Here is a 15,922-nt window from a genome sequence, read left to right on the forward strand (position 1 = left end):
CCTATTTTAAATAACTGCTTTCTATTTGAATATATTTCAAAATGTCATTTACTGAGATTTCAAAGCTGAATTTTTAGCATCATTACTCCAGTCACAGGATCCTTCAGAAATCATTCTGATATTCTGATTTGCTGCTCAAAAAAACATTTATTATGATGATTTTGAAAACAGCTGAGTAGAATTTTTCAGGTTTCTTTGATGAATAGAAAGTTCAGAAGAACAGCATTTATCTGAAATAGAAATCTTAAGTAAAATTGTGTCTTTATAATCACTTTTGATCAATTTAAAGCATCCTTGCTAAATAAAAGTATTCATTTCTATAATTTATTTTCCAAAAAAAATACAATTGTACTGAATCTAAGCTTTTGAATGATATAGTGTATAATGTTGCAAAAGCGTTTTATTTCACATAAATGCTGATCTTTGGATCCTTCTATTCATCAAAGAATGCTGAAAAAAATGTACTCATCTGTTTTAAATATTGATAATCAGCAAATCAGCACATTAGAATGATTTCTGAAGAATGTGACACTGAAGACTGCTGAAAATTCACCTTTGATCACAAGAATAAATTACAGTTTAAAAAATATTCAAATAGAAAACAGTTATTTTAAATAGTAACAATATTTCACAATATTACTAATTTTGCTGTACTTTGGATCAAATAAATGCAGGCTTGGTGAGCAGAAGACACTTCTTTAAAAACATGAAAAATCTTACTGTTCAAAAACTTTTGACTGGTAGGGTATATAGATTACATAAATGTTATATTGTAATGTAAATCTGTCCCCCTCACTTCTGAAGAGATGGCTACGCCCCTGAATGTAAGGCATATTTGTAGCTATAGGCTACAATAAAATATAATATAATACACAGTCAATGCAATTGCAATGAGTAAATAAAAAAACGAAATGGATGAACGAATAGATCAATATATTAATGAACTACAGTTCATCGGAAATCATAGCCGTCAGTAGTCAGAGTCTCTAAGTCGCAGACAAGATAATGTCCAATAGAGGGCGCAGCTCGTAACATCCAGTCATTGTTTATTTCAAAATGACGGAAAACAGCGCGTCACCTGAGGATCCCTGGCTCAAAGTAAGGAAAAATATTCAGATAAAGACTGTCCGTTGATTTTAAAACAACCATATGCTCCCAAATCGCCCCCGTGAAATGTGTTTCTGTTTGTCTGTGTATCGTTAGGTCTGCAGCGGTTGGTTTCACTCTCTAGCTCAGCTGGCTAACGTTAATCGTAAAGTTCAGCAAGTCAAAAGAACAATTACGTTACCATGCTTCCCACAGTATCGTGGTCTCAAAATGCAGCGTATTTAGCTGTGATTTAGACAACGAATTACTACAGAAACGCGTCCGAAAACGTGTCTGAGCTTAAACGGTCTATTTATGTTGTAAATATAAGAATGGAAGCTATAACAGATGTGTAAGAGTTGAATCCGCTAAGCTAACTGGTGAACGTGTTTCGAAACGTGTTTAAATTGCCACTAGACAGAATTTTTGTGCATCGAAGGCGCGTTCGAACGAACGAATCGACTCCCCAGAGAACAGGATTCGATTCACGTGACAGATGATGTCCCGAAATACTATCAAGACAGCAAATAAAAGATCACTCGTTCTCTTTGTCTGTGCCTTCACTATATGTATGCTGCTGTTCCAGTGCATTGTAACTTCCTGCCGCATTCATATGCAACTTATAAAATAATAAAACATGCCCTCAATTGCACCGACTGTAATGACATCTTGACAATATGACAGAGATTGCTCAATCTGAGAGTTTGGAGACGCATTATGCATGTAGATTAAATGTCACCCTTTAAAGGGGTTATTTGAGACACATCACAGTGGGGAGTTAGAGGTGCCCTAGATAAAGGTAAGACAGGACGGGTCAGGCTTTGTTTGCATATGTGAATGTTTAGTCAGGCTGGCTTTGACTGTTCTTCTGTTTGTCTTTTTATATCACCCATCTCACCATGTCCCAGCAGACGGACGGCGCCTTCAGTGACAACGGCTTCGATCACAGTGAGTACCAGAGCTATAAAATATTACTGTCACTCTCAAGTGATGTGTTTTTTTCTCCAGCTTATATACCAAGGTGAAGGTTAGACATGCAGTTATAAAAATATAATAAACAAATAAGCTGGACTTGACAAACTGAAACTACTTTGTGCTGTCAAATGCTGAAGTAACCAAAAATTAACACCAATGTATACATTTACACTTGTATAAATTTCTATATCATTAGGTTTCTTTGCCGAGAGTGCTCGCAAAGGAAGTGTGGTGTCAAGAGCCAACAGCATCGGATCCACAAGTGCCTCTTCTGTACCAAACACAGGTAATACCCCAATCATCTAATATCAAACATGGCCATTATTTTATAACCTTTGCTCTAAAATGGTCATCGTTTCACTGCCATGAAATACTAAATTCACCTATTCATTTTCTAAAATGCATGTGTTAGATCTAATTGTGAACAATTAAATCCTTGTATATGTGTACTGTATGCAAGACTCTTCCCCGCTCCAAGTCCATGGCCTGTATTGTTTTCTTTTTCAATTATGTTACACTCTGATGCTGTACGTCACGATATAAAATAAAACATTTATTTCTGCAACATTAGAGACAGACATCAGGATACAGTCTGCTAACACACAGTTCTTCCCTTTGGTTTAGATGATGAAGACAGTGATAACAGACATGAGACGCCCTATAAGGAGTCATATAAAGACCGGAGGAGACAGGCACACACACAGGCAGAGCAGAAACGCAGAGATGCCATCAAGGTAAGAGTGAGAAGAGCAAAGTGGTTTAGGAAAAACAAAGACAGAAAATATAGTACCTTACATAAGCACAAGAACATCTAAGTACATGGAAGTGATGGCGATAATGGAACATAAAAGCACAGTAATTACTTGACTTAAGTAATTATTTGGGCATTTTTGCCAAATTTGTGTTTTATTACTTTATTCCCTGATAAAAATTGTAAATTGTTTACTGTTATAAACGTTTTTTAAAGCTCCAGGTGCTGTGCTTGTTTGTAGGGCTGCTCAATATGCCCAAACACTTTGTGATTATATAGAAATATGGCAATAATAATAATCCAAACTTTCATTTTGGTGGAAAAAATTACGCAGCGACCCTCTTCTGTTCTGTTGACAACAGCTGGTTTGTAAGTGCTTTTCATTACTAATTTGGGAAGATGAGATCAGCACATGTTGTGTTCCCAAATACATGTTACAATCAACCCAAAACAAGTCAAGTCAAGTCAAAGTGAAGTCAAGATGCTGAGATGAGTTCATGTGGAGCAGAGTTTACTGTGAACAGCCCAACTTTGAGATCCTGAAAACACTGGATTGTGAGCTGCTCGTGTGTGAAAGAACACAGTGCCTTGTTCCTAGCGTTCTACTTCTGTCACTCAAATGTGTCTGTACGGATCTCTGTCCCACAGAAAGGCTATGATGACCTGCAGTCTATAGTGCCTACATGCCAGCAGCAGTCTGACTTTGCCATGGCCACACAGAAGATGAGTAAAGCTACAGTCCTGCAGAAGAGTGAGAACATTCATTATCTATTTATATTTCCTTGTCACATGCCTTTCACTCTGGAATGGAAAAGCTCAGCAGCTTGTGTGTGTGTGTGTGTGTTTGCAGCAATCGACTACATTCAGTTTCTCCACAAAGAAAAGAAGAAGCAGGAAGAGGATGTTTCCACACTTAGGAAGGAGGTGATGGCGCTGAAAATTATGAAAACGTGAGTGGGGGGTTATTTACAGGGGGCTGGGACACTTTTAACTGCTTAAGCAGACAAATGTAGTTCCACTTACTCTCCGGCAGGGTTGTTTTCGGCTTTATCTGACACCGTCACTCTTCTGCCGAGATAGATAACACCCTTAAAGACCAATAGAGGGGAGGGAGGAAGAAAAGTCTCAGATACTAACATGTCTCTAATGGTTTGTTTCAGGAACTATGAGCACATTGTGAAGGCCCATCAGAATAACCCTCAGCAGGGCAGCGAGCAGGTTTCAGATCAGGTGAAGTTCAGTGTGTTTCAGAGCATCATGGACTCTCTGTTCCAGTCCTTCAGTGCCTCGGTGTCAGTCAACAGCTTTCAGGAGCTCTCTGCTTGCGTCTTCAGCTGGATCGAGGAACACTGCAAGCCCCAGGTAGCACATACACATGCTCACACGTTTAAAGAAATAGCTCACCCAAAAAAGAAAATTTATGTAATGTCATTTCAAACCTGTTTGAGTTTGTTGAACATAAAAGAAGATATTATGAGCAATGCAGGTAATCAAACAAGTGATGGTCCCCATTGACATCCATAGTATTTCTTTCCCTACTATGGAAGTCGATGGAAATGAACAATTTTTTGGTTCTTCAACATTTTTTAAAATATCTTCTTTTTGTGTTCAACTTAAGAAAGAAACTTATATAGGTTTGGAACAACATGAAGGTAAGTAAATGATGACAACATTTTCATTTTTAGGTGAACTATTCCTTTAAGGCTTGTTAATAGCTGTTGCAGTTCTCAGTTTCTTTAACGTAAAGGTCCACAACAATACTTAAAGGCCCCATGAGTTTTCCAGTTGTTTGTGATTTACTGGATAAGGATTCAGAAGGATTTTTAAAAATAGTTTTTACTCTGTTTCTACCTGATCAAATATTTTAGAGTTTGAAAACTAGAAAATAATGTTTATTCATTAAACATTTTTTTAATATTTAATTAATTAACTAGACTTTTCCAAATCTAGAAATCACATTTAAAATTAGGCTATCTAATTTTACGAGCGCTACTGCGCGCTACACAGACGGAGCAGAATAGAATAATAGCATAATAACTCTGAATAAAATATACATTCTGCTAAAATATTTGTTGTTGGACATTAAATGTGACAAGTAGAATTTTAATACTACATAAGTGTATTTTTATGATAGCAGTAACTGTAAATCAATTGTAAGCTGGCTAATACAGCCATACTAGCACAAATTGAGTTAAATGTGTGTTCCTCTTATCAGTTAAAATGTAGTCTATTTATTTTCATTTTTAATTCAGTGATTTTAACTTAAGTGTTTTTAATGCTTTAATGAGCGATTTTAGATTGTAATGTTTTAATGTTCTACTAATAATCATAAAAGGCACAGCTATCATAAAATCAGAGAGAAAGGCTGCATGGCTAGAAACTGCTGATCAACTGAATGCACAAGTAGCGACTGTGTTAAAATGTTTTCATATATATAAAAAAAAAAAAGAAAGGTCATTGCATTTTGGCCACAATACATTAAATATAGTTGGTTGTAGCCTATATTTTTATTTATTTGATTATTTAAGTTGCATTTTCTGTATGCTTTTATATTTGGACTAATAATAAAGTCAACTAATTGTATGTGAGAGAGTCGGTGGTAATATCGATGCATTCATATTGGTCAGTGACAGTTAACCTGCTCTGGACCAGGTTAGTTTCAAAGGAAACCAAATCAAGTGACTATAAGTCAGAATAACTGAAAGAAGCCTGACTTATTTGGTAAACTAGTTTTATGAAACAGCCCCCTGATCACTACACGAGTGACAGCATGCTTCAGTTTTTCAGTCAATCACCTACACAGGCTTAGATAAACACTGTAAACTCCCAGACTAACCATGTTTTTCTGTATTGTTGACAGACGCTGAGAGAATTTGTGGTGACCGTGCTGCAGCAAGTGAATGGTCAGCTGTACTGAAGCTGTCAATCTGTATGTTTGTCTGTCTCTCAGGCTGATATCTCATTCAAGAACAGTCTCTCTTTCACACACACACACACACACTATGCAGCAGGGTATCAGCACACTAATGGACTGGGGTGCGTTCAAGAACTCTAAAAGAGATGAAATAGTGCTTGCTCAAGTATTGACTGACAGTGTTTATGGCAGTGATTCCAATCAACAAATGTGGAAATGCAATAATTTGTTCTGATCAATCATTTTATTACTAATAATTTAAAAAGGTAATAATCTGATCTAAGATGTTTGCGATTGCATATTGTTTCCTCACACACCTTCAGCTGGTTTAGAAATTAAAGAATGTGTTAGTTCTAGGGGTGCTCCGATCACTATCGGCCAATAATCACTTTGGGATGATTGCTCGACGGTCACAAACAGTGCGAGTGAATCACTGCACACGCTATCTTTCTCTCTCAAAATGCAAATGGCTTGAAATCACATCTAGTCTGCGCTATAAGTGAGCTGCATAGTTGACACAGGAATTGTCATTTGCACTATTGAGGCAGTGTCGCATTGTCACTAAAGTTTATAAATTGCATTTTTTCTTTTTAATTCTTGCCAGTGTTTAAACCATTCAAAGCTTGCGTGCTTTCCTGGAGACCGTGCACTTGCAGCGCGCACACATAATAATGCCAGTTTCACATTACTCTGTTTGCAGTAAATGCATGTTAATGGATTAAAGTGTTCACACTGCACACACGGTTGCAGTCTGGCAGTGTGTTCAGGAGCGGTGCGTCAGCAGCAGTGCAGAGATGGTTTCGCACCGAGTCTATTTTTTGCTGCAATGCAAGCGCTAAATTAAAGTAACAGCGCATTGTTTGCATAAATGTGAACATGCACTGACACAAAAATGTAGTAATTACACCATAAATGCATATAATTAAAGTCTACTGTGTTTCACAGTCAACACATAGGCTATGGTTTTTTGGCTAGGTTTAAAGGAAAAGAGCACTTTTAGATAAACAAGGCAACAATTTTAAAAGTTCTTTATGAAAGCAGGATTGCTTGTATTAAATATTTAAATGCAAAAAAAAAAAGGCAGTAAAGCTGTTTCTGTCATTAAGTTTTAATTTAGAATGTTTGTGATAATGTAAGAAAAGTGGTTTAAATGTTTTGTTTTAGCAACTTAATATATAAATCTAGAAGTAAATGCAAAAGTAAAAAGCATTGAATAATTGATGAAAGATTGTATTACTTTAATGTGTAAAAAAAAAAATCACAATGTTGAAAAAGCATTTTAAGTAACAATGTTTGGATTTAAAATCAAAATAATGGATAAATGTGTTTGTGGTAAGCAGCCATGGACCAGGAGCAGAGTCCTGTGTGAAAGCACAGTCCGTGCTTCTTCTGTACCACACATGGTCTACATACGCACTGCAAACAGAGTATGTGTGAAACTCACATACAGCTCACAAAATCAGGCTTGCGCTGTGTAAGCTATTGTGCAACAATTACACAATTGTAAAAACAAAATACAGTGCATGATCAAACATTTAGGTGAGGTACATACATATTTTTGAAAAATGCCCCCCTCCACCCCTCAAATGAAAAAAATAAATAAAAATCCTCCTACAAGAGTAACATGAGAGGGATTCATTTCAAAAAGGAAATTCAGGCCCTGAATAAATGTCTAAAACTCTTGATTGGATCATCAAAATCAATAATTCTACATGATAAAAAGAAGGCTTTAAAAAGATTGGTATCGGTGATCGGATCGGCAGATACTGCTTTCTGTAATCGGCCTGAAAAATGCTGATCGGAGCACCCCTAGTGAGTTCTGTTTAGTTGATGTTATCGAGAAACACCTCAGTCCTGAAGTTCAATCATTTCTTAGTCTAGTCTAAACCCAGAAGAGTTACATCAGTATTCAAATTTTCAAAAGTCTGCAGTTGTGATGCTAAGATAAAATAGCATCCTGACAACCAAAAATATGATAGAGAATACTCAGCTGTAAGACAGCTTCACACCCCATATACTGAGGTGAAAGACATGTCTCGATTTACTGCATTATAAACCAGACAGCTGCCTTTGAATGATTAAGCTTGGTGTGTTGCATTCAGTTTTCATCTTTACCTCATGTTCAAATCATTTTCCAAAGCACAACTACATTTTCACATTTGCGAACAGCCTAGTGCTCGAAAGGGGAGCAGAGAGGACTGGTTACACTGTGATGCATCAGCTGTCTGGCATGTTTTAATATAATTAAAGTTAGGCAATGCTGAGCCATCTTAGTTCCTCTTTGTCAGTGATGCTGTAACCAAAGATTGCAGTGTCTGCGCACAAATAATGGAAGATAAACCTCTTTTTTGTCATGTTATGTCAGTTTTTGTTCAGCTTTGTGTAGCGCAATGTTTTATTCTACGTGTATGATAACGGTTTAAGCTCTTGTGATCAGTATGTTATGTGCTGCATAAGCTATCAATGAAGACACAGTTGCATCCGTGCGTGGTGGCAGCTTCACACGGTGTGACCGCCCAATTCTATTTATATTTTCAATGAATGTTAATTAAGGCGTAATGAAAATTAGAAGTCTACTCAGGACAGATTTGTAGGTATTGAGGTCTTGTTTTTAAATGGCAGATGATTGTACAATCAACTGTTTGACCTGTGCTGGAATAAGGGACGTCTTAACAAATTAAGCCATAAAGTGGAGCGAATGGCAGCTCACAGAAACGAGGCTATGTCTGCTGAACTACTATACTAGACTCTGTGCTTCTGCATTTCTGACTTCAACGGAAGAATCTGGGGGAAATATTTTTGTATCAGTATAATTTTTTTAATTGAAAAATAAACAATGTTCAAACTTTTTTACAGCTTGTTTGTTCTTTCTTACTCAACAGAACTTTTATAAATAGGATTGGTTTTTAACAAAACAGTTCTCTCAGGGTGTCCCAGAATCCTCTTCATTACTTTCCAACCTTTCCAAAGGTCTGGTGTCCCAGCAACGATGTTGGCGACATCTGAATTTAATCAGTTAGTCCTCCATCAGATGTTGGGCATTGTCACTTTATGGTCCTCATCTGTTTCAATCCCAGCCTCCTCCTGATTTCAAACACAAGAAATAGAGGAAAGAAAGTTTTTCATTTGCCAGTATAAAAATACACTTGATACTGGCTGTGAACCCCTAGGGGTTTGTGAGGGAACTGTGTGTGGGGTTTTAAAGTTGATGAAAAGCTAATAATTAAAGAAATAGTTTACCCAAAAATTAAAGTTTTGTCATTACTCAACCTCGTGTCATTCCAAACCCTTTGTTCATCTTCGGAACACAAATTAAGATATTTTTGATGAATTCCGAGAGCTTTCTGACCCTCCACAGACAGCAATGGAACTGAAATGATCCCAGGCCCAAAAATGTAGTAAGGACATTGTTAAAAAAGTCCATCTGTTAATAATAATAGTCCAACCTTAGTTTTACAAAACTACAAGAATAATTTTATGTGCTCAAAGAAAACAAAAATAACTTCATGCACACGCATACGTTGTGGTACTGTTGATAATGGCGGCTAACAGGGCCACAGGAGAGAAGAATTGTTGAATAAAGTCATTATTTTTGTTTTCTTTGTGCACAAAAAAGGCATTCTTGTAGCTTTATAAAATTATGGTTGAGCCACTGATCTCACAGAGTATTTTCATGGACTGTTTCTGGGCCTTGAACGTGTCGGTTTCGGTTGTGTTTATGTGTGTGTAGGGTAGGTATGGTATTTGATTTAATATATATTATTTTGTTTTGTGTTGTTGAGATGAACGAAGGTCTTACAGGTTTGGAACAACATGAGGATGAGTAATTAATGATAGATTTTTACTTTTGGGTGAACTATCCCTTTAATAATAATAATAATGTGCTTCGGCTTTTGCTTGGATTTTGGTATGTTTTTTGGTATGTTTTTTGTTTTTTTTTCACTTTATTTTTTTAATTTTTTTAATGGACAGAAGTTTAAAGTTTACAGCATTTCAGTAGCATTATGATAAAATAAAAGCTTGAGGATTTGAATGTTAAAAAGTGAAGCATTTAAGATAAATATTAGTATTATTACTTGGTGTAAAAATTATAATTTTTTTCAAATACTCATTTTTATTTGTAATTTACAACAATAATATATTTCTTCATTTTTGTGATTAGAGTTGAAACGAGGTAAAGATTCACTATTTTATTTCTTTACTTCCATGTCATGTGACCATTTACTGACATCAGAGAATCGTGAACAAGCAAAAATGTTTTAAATGAAATATTAACATCAAATCTCAGATGGTACTTCAAGTAAATTTGTTACAAAAACCTGTTTGGAAACCCGTTTTGAGGGAATGACTCACCAGAAACTGTTTCTTGCTCTTCGGGTACCCCTCCAAAATAGCTCCAACCATATCAGTAACCTGGCAGGTAAAGAGACATAAACTACTTAAAAGCCTTGCTTGGAGTTTAATGTTATGGTACATAAGACTTAATATATATCTAATTATCTGTATAGAGTAAGTTATGTAGCATTATCACAGGCATCATTTTTTAATGGTCAGTTGACCATTGGCAGTGATAGTAAAGACCATAATGTGCAGTTTACATTCGTACATAAATAAACCATGGTGTTGAGGACACAAAGGTAAATATGAAATGAATGCAATTTCATAAAGGCACTCCTTATGGTTGTATCATTAAAAACTAGCTGACATTTTGTCTCCTGGGCAGAATCTGAAGTTATGTGAATAAATGTTTTTATGGATCATTACCATTCTCTTCCTCTTCCTCCACTCCTTGACATAAGTCTCTCTCTCCTTGTAAACCTGAGGGGCAAGAAATACATTTGTCAGCAACATAAACAAGCATAATATGCTGTTAACTGCCCCAGGACAGCCACATTATCTGTATATACTTCGCCTAATGAATCAAACTTATTCCAGAGATGCTAGAAGGCTTTAGATTAGTATTTTTGCACTGCTTACAAAAAAAGCTATTTAATGTGCAGTGTTCAAGAATAAGAATGGCTCAGGGCCAGTGTGGGAGAGATTCAGGCCGGTGTATAGACTATCATTTGCACTTACTCCACACTATATTTTGTGTTCATTAATCATACACAGAGCTGGTACTGTAAACGTTAACACTTGGTTTTCTGTTGTTATGGTTTAGCTCATTTAAATAGGTTACCAATGTAATGTCATGGAACTGTTCCAAGAAACTGATCAAAATTGTCAGACTGAGAGAATTTTTTTCACAATATGCCACTGTTTTCAGCAAAATAGTTTTTTGAAAGCGGTCATGGAGTTACAATATAGCTGTATAATTCCAGATATTATTGCAGAATTTTTTGTTCAAACATTTGATGAAAAATGCAGTAAAGTAATGAAATATTGTTACAATTTAAAATAACTTTGTATTTGGATATATTTTGAAATATATTTTATTCCTGCGATGGCAAAGCTGAATTTTCAGCAAAATTACTCCAGTCTTCAGTGTCACATGATCATCTGAAATCATTCTAATATGCTGATTTGCTGCTCAAAAAACATTTCTTATCATTATCAATGTTAGAAATAGTTGTGCTGCTTAGTATTAAAGTGGAAACTGATAATTTCCCCCCAGTATTCTTTGATGAATATACTGTTCAAAAGAACATTTATTTGAAATAGAAATAGTTTGTACTTTGTTGCATTATTTTGTAACATTACTGTCATACATACAAACACACTGCTGTTCAAAAGTTTAGGATCAATAACATATTTTTCTAAAATAAATTATAAATATATCTTTCCTGACATGTATTGCCAAAAAATAAACTATAATTTTTTGGTGGGTCTGAGGTAAAAATGCTGGCAGGAAGTAAAAACATGAACCATTAGTCTGACCTACTGTTGATCCCAGAATAGATCCTGCGTGGTGAATTTGTCACATGGTGCCAAGGCCAGAAGATCACAGTGATTTCTAACCTTCTGCTTCTCCTCAGGGGTCACATGGTTTGTAGCGGACTTGATTTTATCCAGCCTCTCTCTGTACCCAGAGCACTCTGCCTTCAGCTCCTGGATCTGGGCCTCCATCTCTGCTGTGGTTAATGAGCTGTTCAGCTCCTTCAGTTCTGAGGGCAAAAAGATTAACTTTTTATCTAGGGGTGCTCCGATCAAGATTTTTGAGACCGATCACAGAAAGCAGTATCTGCTGATACCGATCACTGATACCGATCTTTTTAAAGCCTTCTTTTTATCATTTATAGGGATGCACAATAAAAAGCCGGTTCTGTAATCAGAGGTAAATCCCTACATGTACAAACAGTCTGTGCACAATTTCAAACCACATGTCTTTTCCCAGCAGCACACCTGTATCCAGCTGCCTGCAGCTCTGTGAGATGGTCTGTACTTCAGCACTGAGTTCTGCAACACGAGCATCCATCTCCTTAAGTTCAGCATCACTCACATCCGCAAACTGAGACTGAAGGGTTAGAAAGGACATCTGTCAGGCTGATTACCCAGCACCAGTTCTCTTCATATTAACAGCAAACTGTCTCCATCCTAATCAGACCAACCTGATCTGCAAAGTAGATCTTCTGCTTTCCATAGACTTTCTCTTGAATCTTTCCCTGCTGGGCCAGCTGCTCCATTGCTTTGACCACAGCCTGAGAAAATAAAGGTGTTTAGTATCACAAAATGCGTAACGCTGACCTCATATGTCAGGCTCCCGGAACTGCTTCTGTGTACAACTGTTGGCGCAAGCTAGATTAAAGTGATTATAACATTTTGTATATGGATATTTTTCTTACAAAAACACATCGATTTGCTACAGGAGGCCTTTGTTCACTCCCTGGAGCCATGTGAGACACTTTTTTTTTTTTTGTATGGATGGGCACTTTTTATTTAACTTATTTTGGACTGAAGCAATGCAACCCCTGCTGACTGCAATGATAAAGCTCGAAAGATCAAAGATAATTTTTAATATAACTCCGACTGGATTCGTCTGAAAGAAATAAGTCACGACCATGCATGGATGCTTGGAAATTAGGCAAAGGTAGGCGACTGCCTTGGGCCCCCAAAAGCCAAGGGCCCCCTAATGCTTTTCATATAGGAGATGCGCATTAAGCGCGGAACACGCGAACGGTTTGCTGTTTACGGTGTTTATGCAAGACATTCGTCTGCGCGTCCGAGTTGAACGTGCTTCTTGTGTATCCAGCTTGTAGCAAAATAAAATTTTATGCATCTAAAGCTGACTGCCGCACGAGCGCGAGGTCCCTCTTTCCCAGCGCGCGCACACTTCTCTCTCTCTGCGTTCAGCGCGCGGCTGAAAGGAGCTGCGCTTTTCAGTTAAAACACTGATATGTTGCTTCTCTAATTTTACATATAAGTATAGCTGAAATCACAGCACAGCTATTGTCTTCAAGCTATTCTGTAGCCTATTTGATTTTTTTATCAGACGACGGCACGATTATATATATTTTTGTGCATCTTAACATCTTGGAAGAGAGAGCTGGTTAGTCTTAACAAGTCGCGTTTCAGTCACTATTTTATATTCATCCCGTTGTCTGACAGTAACAATATATCAATGAAAACATTTTTGAGAATTTAGCTGCATCAAAATACAGTATGTGGCACAGAGAGGCAAACAAATGTAATAATAAATAATAAATGTACATTTTGCATGTTCAGAAGTGAGCTGCCCTGTCATGCGAAAATGCAAACAGGTTTGTGTAAAGTGCTCAGTGCAAAGAAAGAGAAGTAATAGGAAGCTAGTATTTTTTTTTTTTTTTTTTTTTTTTTTTGTGTCTAATAGACATGAACAAGTTCTTTGAAAAACATCTATGACCTATGAAACATGTCTACTCTTCATGCTCTGTTAACTGGTTTCACTAATAATAAACATTTATTGCATAAATTAATTTTTGCATTACAAAAATGCCTTAAAAGAAAGTGTTACAGGTGTGCATATTGACACAGAACAATGAGTTTTAAGATATGTCAGAGCAAGATATTTTCAGCTGAGACAGCTCAAACATGCATTTTAGTCTGTGAAACCATGGGGAAAATATTCATTTAAGGTACATTTAGAACAGATAAAAATGTGCAATTAAGTTGCGATTATTCACAAGTTAACTCATGACAATCATGCCATTAATTGTGAATTATATATTTTAAATTGATTGACAGCCCTAAGTTAAAATGACTAAAATAAAATGTAGGCTTATGCTGGTAACTCACATTTCTCATTTTACCTGATAAAGTCCCATTTATGAGCTGAGCTGTTTTTGTTTAGAGCTGTTATAGTGGGAAACCACTATATTTTCTGACTCCAAAAGCACCTCCTACTGGCAGAGAATGAATGTGCATTTTCAATAATCCAGTCTGCAGTTGTGTGTTCAGACCAATGCGAATATTCACTCACATAAATCTGTTTTAAATAATATAATAATAATTTATACTTCTGACTCATCCCAGAAATATAAAGTTTCAGTTGTGAGGTTTATCATTTTATAATTTATTTTGTTTTATGGTTAAAACAAAAAAAAAACGGTAAATCAATTGCTATTTCGTGGTCTACAACATGAAATAATAAAAGTATCTGCTAAATGAATAAATGTAAAATTAAAAAGAATCCCATTAGAACATGTACATAAAAAATGTAGAAACATTGGACACAACAATGTGGCACCATTGTGCAGCAGCAAGCATCACAACAAAAAAAGGACCTCGAGGGTTGATCTAGGTAAATGTGTGCAAATGTATAGGGCCCCATTCCTATATTTGCCTGGGGCCCCCAATTCACTAAATCCGCCCCTGCACATTTGCCTGGGGTCCATTTTTGGATGAACTAACCTTTTAACACAATGTTGATGATCACCACAAAGCGCTCTTGTATTATCACCATAGACTTTATAAAAACATGGACGTAGTGTCCATGACATCACCCGTAGGCTTCTGAAGAGCGTTTTTTTAAACCTAAAGTGGGTGGAGCTGGCCGTGTGTGTCACTCCTGGATAATCGGAAATGGGCAAAGAGGCGGGAGCTGGTTGCTGAAGCCACGCCCACCTAGCCTCCCGGTTTTCATCCAAAATATCTTAAATTGTGTTCCGAAGACGAACAAAGCTTTTACATGTTTGGAACGTCATGGGGGTGACTTAAGTGATTAATGACAAAATTTTCATTTTGCGGTTAAGGTGTTTGATTAAAGATTATGAGGGCACATGAATTTGAAAAAAAATAATGAAGTGAACAGATAAATTATTTATAATAAACACTACAGTATTCCATCAAAAAATAAGAATGGTCAATTTTGATTTCAAGCCGACTTTAAGCTACTGGACAGATGTCATCAAAGCAGAACGTTTTAAATCTGAAATGTAATTTTGCTCTTTACCGTTTTACCCAGACCACACTGCTTCTGTAGGTTTGTAAAGACATCCTGAGCACTATAGGGTCTGTTTTTCTCATTCAGGTAGGCGAGGATCTGTGCGACACCTGTGTGGGAGACAAAGATGGAAATCTGATGCATACAGCTGATTATTGTATTGTAGCGTTGTGCTATAACGTTACGTTACCGTTTATGAAATCACAACAAAATTAAGCCATAAAATGTTCAGTAGTGCAGTAAGAAGCATCACGTACCAGCACTGTCTTTTTTGCTCATTGTTTACAGTTACTCGGTCTAGATCTGTCAGCGAGCTGCACTTTTCTGTTGTTTACCTCAGTCAGCTTTCGCGCGCCGAGTTGAATTGTGGGAGTACCGGTGACGACGACACGTACGTCATCTTGAAGACGTCATCTTGGTGGTCTGTGTTGGATCTCTTTTACTGTCTATGGTTGGATCTTCTGGTTATGCATATGTGTGTGTCATTGTGTCATTACAATGTATAATATACACATTATGTATAATGTATATAAACTTCTAATTAAAATGCCCTTCGCTAATGCATTCTTCTGCATCTTTAGCTTTTTCGCTTTTTAGAGGACAACATATAATTGCTTAAAAATAGTATATTATTATACTGGTAAACATTTAATGCAGGCTTTTTTCAAATTATCCATACGGTTTATAATATTTCTAAATGAATTAAAGCAACTTGCCAATTTCATGTAAAAAGTTGATTGATTGTAATTTGTTCATTCTGTAAATACAATTTTCTGTAGAAGTAGAGCTAGTTAAGATTAACCATGTTCACTTTTTTATTTTTTATTGATTATTATTG

At 36.4% G+C, this 15,922-nt stretch overlaps 2 protein-coding genes across 3 annotated transcripts; one reads left to right on the forward strand and one right to left on the reverse strand.

Annotated features, from left to right (window-relative positions):
- The first annotated feature begins 977 nt into the window (after nt 1-977).
- On the forward strand, nt 978-6,553 carry LOC109098827 (MAX dimerization protein MLX). 2 transcript variants are annotated; one of them, XM_019112342.2, is made up of 8 exons: nt 978-1,098; nt 1,995-2,034; nt 2,258-2,347; nt 2,686-2,795; nt 3,461-3,563; nt 3,663-3,762; nt 3,973-4,174; nt 5,673-6,553. In XM_019112342.2, exons 1-8 carry the CDS (start codon nt 1,057-1,059, stop codon nt 5,727-5,729), a joined length of 744 nt encoding a protein of 247 aa, XP_018967887.1. In that variant the 5' UTR covers nt 978-1,056; the 3' UTR covers nt 5,730-6,553. The 2 variants fall into 2 exon arrangements, with proteins under 2 accessions (XP_018967887.1, XP_042575796.1); XM_042719862.1 differs by having other exon boundaries at nt 1,017-1,098; nt 1,998-2,034.
- A 357-nt stretch (nt 6,554-6,910) lies between these two features.
- LOC109098828 (homologous-pairing protein 2 homolog) lies at nt 6,911-15,500 on the reverse strand. Its single transcript, XM_042719863.1, has 8 exons — nt 15,342-15,500; nt 15,094-15,194; nt 12,275-12,364; nt 12,069-12,180; nt 11,685-11,830; nt 10,491-10,544; nt 10,080-10,139; nt 6,911-8,810 (listed from the first exon to the last, which is right to left on the reverse strand). Exons 1-8 carry the CDS (start codon nt 15,361-15,363, stop codon nt 8,754-8,756), a joined length of 642 nt encoding a protein of 213 aa, XP_042575797.1. The 5' UTR covers nt 15,364-15,500; the 3' UTR covers nt 6,911-8,753.
- Between the last annotated feature and the right edge of the window lie 422 nt (nt 15,501-15,922).

This window comes from Cyprinus carpio, chromosome B3 (assembly GCF_018340385.1).
Source record: "Cyprinus carpio isolate SPL01 chromosome B3, ASM1834038v1, whole genome shotgun sequence".
Taxonomy (NCBI): domain Eukaryota; kingdom Metazoa; phylum Chordata; class Actinopteri; order Cypriniformes; family Cyprinidae; genus Cyprinus; species Cyprinus carpio.